Source organism: Bactrocera latifrons, unplaced genomic scaffold (genome assembly GCF_001853355.1).
Source record: "Bactrocera latifrons isolate USDA-ARS-PBARC rearing strain unplaced genomic scaffold, ASM185335v1 scaffold_249, whole genome shotgun sequence".
Lineage (NCBI taxonomy): Eukaryota > Metazoa > Arthropoda > Insecta > Diptera > Tephritidae > Bactrocera > Bactrocera latifrons.
In genome coordinates, this window is record NW_017536063.1 from 115,354 (window position 1) to 124,969 (window position 9,616).

A 9,616-nucleotide genomic window follows, 5' to 3' on the forward strand; every position below is an offset into this window, starting at 1 on the left:
ATAAAAATGAATTTTTCGTACAAATTTTAATCTGAAAAAAAGTCAAAAAATATAATGTGAACACACATATACGAAGAAAATTCCATTGTCTATACACTCCAGCACCCAACAACAATTAAATGGTACTTTTTACGTTTCAAACATTTTTTTTAATAAAAATTTCCAAAACTGATCACCACCTTCAATTGGGTCTTCTTGAAATACCCGCACGCACACGTCAAAGACTTCAAAACAAACTTACCCGCACCTAACCACCCACAAAAAAACACTCGTTACTCGTTACAACAACTTCAGCGAAACCACGCACCGCTTCATTAGTCTGTCATTGCGCTCATCAGCATATTGTATTCTCTTGTCTCTCTTTTTCACTCTATTCGCCACATAACAAAAAAACACATTCTAACGCGTCTTCAATAAATCCGATTCTTCACGAAAAAATAACCGCAATTACAAAAACACCAAATGTGTAATATCGCAYTTCAAAAACCAAAAACAAAAATAAATTATGATTTTCTTTCAAAAAAAAAAAAACACAATTCCGGTTCACATTTGCCGACATTTTGCAATGCCACGCCTTGTTTGGCTTGGTGAACTCACGAGCAGAGCCAGTGCAGGGAACGCTAGCAATCGTCCACCTCATCAAATAATCTATCATCAACAATATAAATTCAAAAAACCACAACATTTTGATGATTGTCGCGATTAYCGTAGACTCCTGGTGCAGCTGGAGGAGACCGAGCGACGCTTCGACGAATTTTGGCGCACGCATCGAAATCGACTGCAACAGTGCTTGGAGCTGCGGCGCTTCGAGCAGGATTTCCGCGAGCTGCAGGTAAGTTTTCCACGAAAACCCACGAACACCGAACCACATTCCYCTTCTTCCTTTTCCACGCTTTTATTGTAGACAATTTTCGACGCCCATCTGAAGTGCGTCGCCGAGATGACCGAGATCGGCGAGAGTGTCGAACGTGTTGACACCCTAATGGCTGACACGCAGCACTATCAGGAGCTCAGTCGTGTGGATATCGAGCGAGCCGGTGAGGTCATCAGCGCCGGTCAGCAATTGCTCGGCGTACGCGGCGTTTATCCGTGGGAGATCGTGCAGCCGAAGTGTGACGAATTGCAGCGAGTGTGCGATATAATAGCGGAACGTTTGTGCAAGCGTCTGGAGATACTTAGCAAGAATCGCGAACTCATGGAGAGAGTAGAAAAGGTTAGTAATTATATTAAAGTGTTATATTTTAATGAAAAAATTATATTTTTTGTGGTTTCTCAGGCTAATCAATGGTGTGCCAATGGCGTTGAGCTGTTAGCTTCGCAGCGCATCGAGAAATGTTCAGCATCGCCGGAAATTGCCGAACAAAGTTTACAAGAAATACAAGCTTTCATCGCATCGGCGGCGGAATTTAAGTTATCTAGTCCAAGTGAATTTAAGAAAATCTTTCTGGAGAGTACAACACCCGAAACCAAAGCACTTGTATCGCAAGTAAGTACAAATTTTAAAATGCATGTACAAGCTTTATGCTAACCCAAATGAGTAAAAGCGCTATTATGCCTGAAGTTTAAGATATAACGATAATTTCCTTATATATTCATCGCTAAAGACTATATATTGGGTGGTCGAAAAAGTCYTTTCGTTTTTTGTAATGAAACTTCAAGAGATATTATTCCATCGGTGTGAAACTTTTCTGGTTTCTCGGCGAAAAATTGCGACAAATAATTTCCACAGGCTTCTCTTGAAACCAACTTTACTCCATTAAGGGAGTTCTACATTGACCGAAACAATTGGTAGTCCGATGGTGCAAGGTCTGTGCTATGTGGTGGATGCATCAAAACTTTGCAGCCAAACTCTCGCAGTTTTTGCCGAGTCATCAAAAATGTGTGTGGTCTAGCTTTGTCCTGATGAAAGACGAAGTCCTTTCTGTTGCTCAGTTCTGGCCGTTTTTGTCGATTGCTTGCTTCAATCTCATCAGTTGTTGACAGTAAAATGTAGAATCAATGGTGTGACTAGTCTGGAGCAGCTTATAGTGGATGATTATTTTCMAATCTCACCAAACACTCAGCATAACCTCTCGAGGCTTCAATCCTGGCTTTGCGACCATTTGTTGAGTTTCAAGATGSTTTGACCATGATCTTTTTTGCACATTATTGTCTTCTTTAATTCACTTTTTGTCTCCTGCTATCATTCGCTTCAGAAATTTCAACGATTTCATYTTGTTTCAGCAAAGAATAGCAGTTGTCATTTCGGTCCATTAAATTTTTCACGGACAATTCATGTGGTACCCAAACATCGAGCTACTTTTTGTAACCAGCCGTTTCAAATGTTCAAAACCGTTTAATGATGAATGATAAGTTCTTTAGCGATGTTATGGCTACTCATGTGACGGTTCTGGTCACTCTTTTTCATAATTTCATGTACTTTTCCAACGGTAGGTCGGAAAGAGCGAGGTGTATTTTTAACATGGAAATTTTCAGAATGGAAGCTAGCAAACCATTGTTTTGCTACACAGACTGATACAGCRTCTTCTCCGTAAACTTCACAAATTTCATTGGTGCCTTTTGTGGCATACTTCCCTTTCGTATACAAAAATTTCAAAATATATAAGTTTAATAGCTGCAACTATTTTTCAACTTCCCCGAATTAAATTTTTTTTTTCGTTAAATGAAGCTCAACTTTCCAACAATATATGGTATAACACCATGTGAATGGTAGCACTGGTTATACGCCTGAAACAACATCTATTGACAAAATACGAAAAGACTTTTTCGACTACCCAATATTTTTTCCCATTTGTTCTACAAATAGAACCGCTTCATATATCGCAGCCGCTTTAGCTTAAAATATCGAGCAGGCGATTATGGTGACAGCTTGGGTGTGGGTGTCTGATTAGGATCCGTCGGTGAATATTAATTTCCACTCCAGTTGTACTTCTCTACTGCGTCACAATAGCTGGATAAATTATAGAGTTTGGTTTTTGTTCTTCGAGAGAGGACTTTGCTTCTCAATTGCCTACTCAGTCCGAAGTAGTACCTGTTGGCAAGAGTTATCCTACGTTGGATTTCCAGGCTGACATTGTTGGTGGTGTTTACGCTGGTTCCAAGATAAACGAAATTATCTACAACTTTAATGTCGATATCAATATCATCGGCAAACGCCAGCAGCTGTACACTCTTATAGAAGATTGTAGCTTCTCTTTTTAGTTCTGCAGCTCGAACTATTTTCTCCAGCAGCAGGTTGAAGAAATCGCMCGACAGGGAGCCGCCTTGTCTGAAACCTCGTTTGGTATCGAATGGCTCGGAGAAGTCCTTCCCGACGGAGCTTTTGGTGCTGCTCAACGTCAGCTTACACAGCCGTATAAGTTTTACGGGGATACCAAATTCAGACATCGCGGCATAAAGGCAGCTCCTTTTCGTACTGTCGAAAGCAGCTTTGAAGTTGACGAAGAGGTGGTGAGTGTCGATTTTTCTTTCACGGGTCTTTTCCAAGATTTGGCGCATGGTGAATATCTGGTCGGTTGTTGATTTTCCAGGTCTGAAGCCACACTGATAAGGTCCAATCCGTTTGTTGACGGTGGGCTTTAATCTTTCAYACAATACGCTCGATAGAACCTTATATGCRATRTTGAGGAGSYTTATCCCACGGTAGTTGGCRCAGATTGTGGGGTCTCCTTTTTTGAGGATTGGGCATAGCAYACTTAAATTCYAATCGTTGGGCATGCTTTCGTCCGACCATATTTTGCAAAGAAGCTGGTGCATGCACCTTATCAGCTCTTCGCCGCCGTGTTTGAATAGCTCGGCCGGCAATCCATCGGCCACCGCCGGTTTGTTGTTCTTCTGGCGGGTAATTGCTATTCGAACTTCTTTCTGGTCGGGCAACGAACCGTCTGCTCCATCGTCATCGATTGGGGAATCGGGTTCGCCTTCTCCTGGCGTTGTGCGTTCACTGCCATTCAGCAGGCTGGAGAAGTGTTCCCTCCATAATTGGAGTATGCTCTGGGCATTGGCGACTAGATCACTAGATAGAGAGAGAAGATCTTTGTGGCGTGCCATTATGTAGGAAGAAAATATTGAAGTTATTGAAAATTTATGATTTGAAAGGAATGTTCTTATGAACTTATACGTCCAATTTTTTTTTTTAGTTCTTTTAATACTGTCCTCCGATTCTAATAAAAGCTGTCTCAAAGTCTAGACTGAAGACCGCCCTAAGAAATAAAGCTTGCAAATGCAAGTAGCTTAGATATAGAGATTAGRCATACTGCGTCGTTTTAAAAGCAGTTCTTATGTATCTTTTTATGTAAATACATGTCAACATGGTATGAAAAACTTAACATTGTTGCATTATCAGCATAAATTTTAATCAGTGCAATTGTATTGAGGATCAACTGGAAATCACAAAATCTACATGTATTTACTACGTGCGTAAGCATTAATGTATATATGAACTTCAATTTTTTATTATCAAATTATGATTCATACATACATACTCCCATATTACAGTCTACCACTTATGCAAAAAATTATTTTATGTTGGAAATGCGGTATATGCAATGTTTCATTGGAAACCTCGAGTCTCTCGAATTGCCTGATAATATGCTAAAAACAACAAAAATATAACATTGAAAGTGGTATTTAYGCTCCACATGCTAAAATATTTATTAAAGGAAATATGCCGAATCCATATTGCAAATTGAAATTTACGAACGAAACGATTTATATAAATTTTGCAATTTTCAAATATATTATGTAATATATATTATATAATTCTTGATTGTATATGTATATGTTAATAGTTCTTCACTTGTGTACCTAAGTTTTTTTTTTAAATAAATAGAAATATTTGAAAAAAGGTAATAATGCTCAAATTTTAGTTAAAAAGATCACAAATTTATTTATTATTATTGTTCATAATTTTGAAAAACTGTTTTTGTATCCACCCTTATATGTTGAATTTCTCATAACATATGCATTTAATAGTTTCCCACTTGCTATGCATGAGCACAAAAATTATCAAAGCTAAATCTTCAAATACAGTTGAAATTCCTTAAATGCTACAGTGCTTCAAAAAAATAAAAGCTTCAMAGTGACTAAATAGTAGTCAAGTGAGAATTGACAATATGATAGGAAAAAATCATGTGAGCTTGAAGAATTTTAAAAAATATTTCAAACGAGAGTAACTATTCACGTACACTAGTGGTAGTATACTATTTAAAAGTACAAGAGATTCGTTTAAAGAAACTAAAAATATCACAGGATATCAAATTGGTTTGAATTTTAGGTTCGCAGAAATTTTATTGCTTTAGCTTTTGAGAAAGAAACCCCTAAATGAGAACATAGAATATGGAAGAGATATTTGATAGAACCTGCCTGCTAAAACATTGTTGCTCTTAAATATTAATCCTAACCCACCCTGGTTTGAAAGTTTGAAGTGTTATGATTGCAAAAAAGGAATAATACCGAAAGGAAAAGGTTTATGTAGCAGTTTTTAAGAAGAATTTCTCTTTAAGTCTTTGAATTCATACTGTTCTCCCAGCATATAAGGATAACTCCCATTTGTTTTCACGGCTGAATCAAAGTTAAAAGAGAAAGTACGAGAGAGCGTTCTAGCAATTTCAATTTGAGACTACCAGACCACTGTAGAGCCGTTCAATCGGAGACGGCAGCAGTAAATGTACTGCCTTGAGGTGCAGCTTCCTTCAGAGAGGTGTGCATTCACTCCAATAGCAGAACAACTATACTAGCATTGAGTTCGGCAACTGTGAACTCAAAACTAGTCAAGCATCAGACCTCTTTAGCAATAGCTACAAGCTTCTTTCATCTTAGACTTGTATGCGTGCCAGCGGAATAGCCGGAARCTGCAAAGTCGATGAGTTTGCCAAGAAAAACATCTTTATTCCCAATTTTAACCAATTGGAAGCKAGCAGGTCTTCTGATGTCTTCTTGTGTTCTGTCGTTKGTCCTATGGACCACCTGTTAGCTTAGCAAGYGTTGAATGAATCATAATCGGTACTCTAAACTATTGGCTCTTAGCCGATCTCGCCGAAATTTTAGTGTTATGACCGAACGCTGTATAGTAACTCCACGCGCTCTTTGCTAATTCTCACTTTCTTCTCCATTGTCCGACTTTTTGTCAGACTAAGATTAAAATACATACGTCGGTAGACACTGCTCTAATAATAACCCTATTAATAAATGTGTGGTATACACACAACGAGTCGTCGATCTGTGAGGATGAGGTGACCTTTTTTTTTTTTTTTTTTGTTTTGTTGGTTAGGGGTAACACAACAGCCGAAGATGTGTCCAAGTGAGATCGATCGATTTTAGATCAACCCTTCCAACTAATATAACTTCATCGTCAATTAGGAATTTTTAGTCCATTCCTAGGCGTTAACTTTTACAGCACTCAATAAACATAGTAAAATATATTAATAACTGACCTTGTAGGATGCTTTAGAAATCTGTGCTAATAAAATCTTGAACTTTAAATTATATCTCGAACTTCAATTTAATACTTAATACCCATAATTTGAAAGGTAGGACTACTTTTGGTTAGTKTTGTGGTTAACAACGACAAGTGGGCAAATTTTGAAAACTTGGGAAGCGTATTAATTGGATTTAAACTATACTACTTTCACCATTATACCCTGATCTGTGAAAAARCTTAGTCCRTCTGTCTGTATATATGAGAACTAGTTGCTCATTTTTAGAGATATTGAACTGAAATTCGCATGCGTCCTTTCCTTCCCAAGCAGCTGCTCATTTGTTGAAAACAGTMGCTGTCGGATCACTATAGCATATAGCTACCTTACAAACTGTTCGATCAAAATCGAGTACTTTAATGAACAACTTTTCTATTTAAAAAGATATAATCACGAAATTCTGCATGGATTATCCGAGACAATGCCATATTCTCCGAATATATTGCTCCGATCTCAGATCAACCACTAGAGCATGTAATRCCAAAGTTAACGTTTTTTAWTGTTTTGGTATGCATTTATCGAAAAGTCTTGATTTTACACAACAGTTACTTGGAAAAAAATTATGTATGCTTCCTACATCTTACTACTATCATACTACCAACAGCTTTCAAATACTCATTTCCATTATAGTACTCCTATATAACGTGGCAACACTGTAGCACCATGTCTATTTGCCCTGTGCATTAGCAATGCATTGTGAATCACAGTCGCATAAGTTACTGATATACTGCTACATACAATTGAAAATATGTTTTGCTTGATTGTAAGCGCGCTCAGCGCTCCGTCGCGCACACAAAGCAAATCAAACGCTTAGTTTTCGCACATACGCCATTTCAAAGGGCGACTAAGTGGTTCAGTTCTATATTTTCTTCGCAAAATTGTTGTTTTTGCTGCCGAATTATGTTTTTGAATGTTTATCGTTTCGTCGTTGTGCGGATTATTAWTGCTGCTAACATGTGTGTGGCATTACAATAACAAATTGCCGCAGACCGAAGTTCATTTGCATGAATTTTCGTTAGAAGCGCGTCGACATTTCACACCAGAACGCAAAATTATCGCCTTAATAGTAGTACTAAAAGACAACAACAACGAAAACAAACAACAAATGTCCGTCATAGCGAGCGATGTRTGCTTTTTCAGGCGCTGGTCCAGTTCGTCTATGGCAATGGCCGGCCGCGCAGCGCGATTGTGTAACAGTGCGACGACGGATTCCGATAAAATTAATTCCAGCAATGATACGACCGCTAATCACAATAACAACACTAATAAATGCAGTGCTTGTGGCAATAATATTTGCAATAATGAGGCACACGAAGAAAGCATACAGGAAAGCATACGCGACGACAACAAAAGCAACAACAGCGAAGCGACGTCGACGGTGCCAGTGAGTAATGCAGCGCCGCGCCGCTCAAATGCCGTTTTTATTTCTTTTTAATTTTTGCGCTTAATTTCTCCTCATTTCGTCTGCAACATGTTGCTTGTTGTACACATTTGGACATCCTCGCCATAAGTGATTAAACGGTGCAAAAATTAAGCATTTTTTTAACTCTTACACAAGTGTTTGCAACGCACACACGCATACGCAAATGAAAAAATCCGAATAATCGTCAAAAGTGTTAACTGTGATTGCCGCAACATGCCAGCAACATTTGCGCCGTTACACTTAAGCGACTGAGCATCCGAAATTCTGCTGTCGTCGAACACTTAACCCATATTTGGCGCCCAAATGCACGCCTCTGCGGCGTTAGCTGTTAAATGTGGCATGTTGCAGCATGYGTTGCATGAAATTGCACRAGTTTGCATAAATACTTGTATRYATGTGTGCAACGTATGTGTRTGTGAGACTAAAAAAAAACGGTTATTTCCTTCAACGCCAATTCGCTTACCTTGGCTGGCCTTTAATGGTGGCCGTCAATTGTGCCTGTGCTCGCGCATGCGCAATACCTGCTTGGCCAGTTTGGCGCCCAAAAGAGTGTGCATGCTGTGCTTGTATGTGACGGCGTTTAAGCTCGATGCGCGCAAGCTGCGATTAACACAATCGGACGTTGGAGTRGCGCAGCAGCGGCATAAATCAGTTGAATGAGTTGTTGTTATCATTGCAATGATTGTTGTAATCTTTGTATTGCCTGCTATTATTGTTGTATTTGAKGCAATGGTTGTTGTTTTGGTTGTATTTTCAGTTATTATTGTTGCATGTGTTTGTTGTTGTTCTTGCATTGGCTATTATTGTTGTTATATGCTCTCTTACTATTGTCGTAATTGCTGTTGCCGTTGTTGTAATGCTTGTTATTGTAATTTTTTGTCCAATTGGCGCGTGTTTGCTTTGGCAATGTTAAATGTTGTACATCTTGTTGCAGCGTCATCAGCTAACTTGTTTTGATTTGTTGCTGCTGCAACCAGTTTTTGTTGTTTTTGTTTAGTTTGCTTTTCTGTCAACACTTGTACATATCTTTGAACGGCTACTGAACTCCGCACAATCAGTGATTTTGTTTTGATTGTACATTTTCATATCGCAGAGATTTCCTGTAAGAATTGTGGCTCGCCACAGACCCCAGTATRAATGTTTATGTGCMCACCTACTGGTTTATGAGGCATCACAATTGCTAATTATCGACAGCCTGAGTGATTCAATATACTCAGCAGCATCAGCAACGGCTTTAATTGCCTGAGCAATAATAACAAACGCCATAACAAAGCATTAAGAGCAGATTGAGTTCATACAGAACCGCGCTCTAGGCACGAGACATTCTTTTTCATTTATTTTTGGAAGCTWATCTCTTTCTAATGTCTCAGCTGATCCAACGGTTCAGTCCATTTTCGATATGAATTTCACTCAAGCGTAATGTTTTATCTTCAAGGCCTGAATCGAAGAGGGATTGCCCGCGTTGACTATAGAATTTTCATATGACCACAAGAAATAGTCTAACGGTGTGATATCACACAATCTTKGTGGTCAATCGACCGACCCAAAACTTSAATTTATCTGCTCACCGAAGTGTTGGCGTTGGAATTGAATGATGGAGTTCAGCTGCTAAATCCAAGTAATGTTGATGATGTTTTCGGATGTTAGCTGTTAATCAGTCTTAGCAATCCCATCCAGTGTTTCATTGCCCCCGGTGCTCTTGTGAGCCAATAAAAGT

General features: G+C 38.8%; 2 protein-coding genes across 2 annotated transcripts in view; both read left to right on the top strand.

The window, feature by feature from the left end:
- The window catches only part of LOC108969315 (guanine nucleotide exchange factor DBS-like), a 57,966-nt gene extending 55,079 nt beyond the window's left edge, over window positions 1–2,887 (top strand). Inside the window, exons 8-11 of the mRNA XM_018933949.1 lie at window positions 604–832; window positions 905–1,213; window positions 1,277–1,486; window positions 2,807–2,887. Coding sequence (XP_018789494.1) covers window positions 604–832; window positions 905–1,213; window positions 1,277–1,486; window positions 2,807–2,887 — 829 coding nt within the window. The remainder of the gene's footprint in view (window positions 1–603; window positions 833–904; window positions 1,214–1,276; window positions 1,487–2,806) is intronic.
- A 4,553-nt stretch (window positions 2,888–7,440) lies between these two features.
- The window catches only part of LOC108969333 (AAC-rich mRNA clone AAC11 protein-like), a 15,001-nt gene continuing 12,825 nt past the window's right edge, over window positions 7,441–9,616 (top strand). The window contains exon 1 of the mRNA XM_018933976.1: window positions 7,441–7,860. Within this exon, the coding sequence (XP_018789521.1) occupies window positions 7,582–7,860 (279 nt within the window). The 5' untranslated portion in view covers window positions 7,441–7,581. The remainder of the gene's footprint in view (window positions 7,861–9,616) is intronic.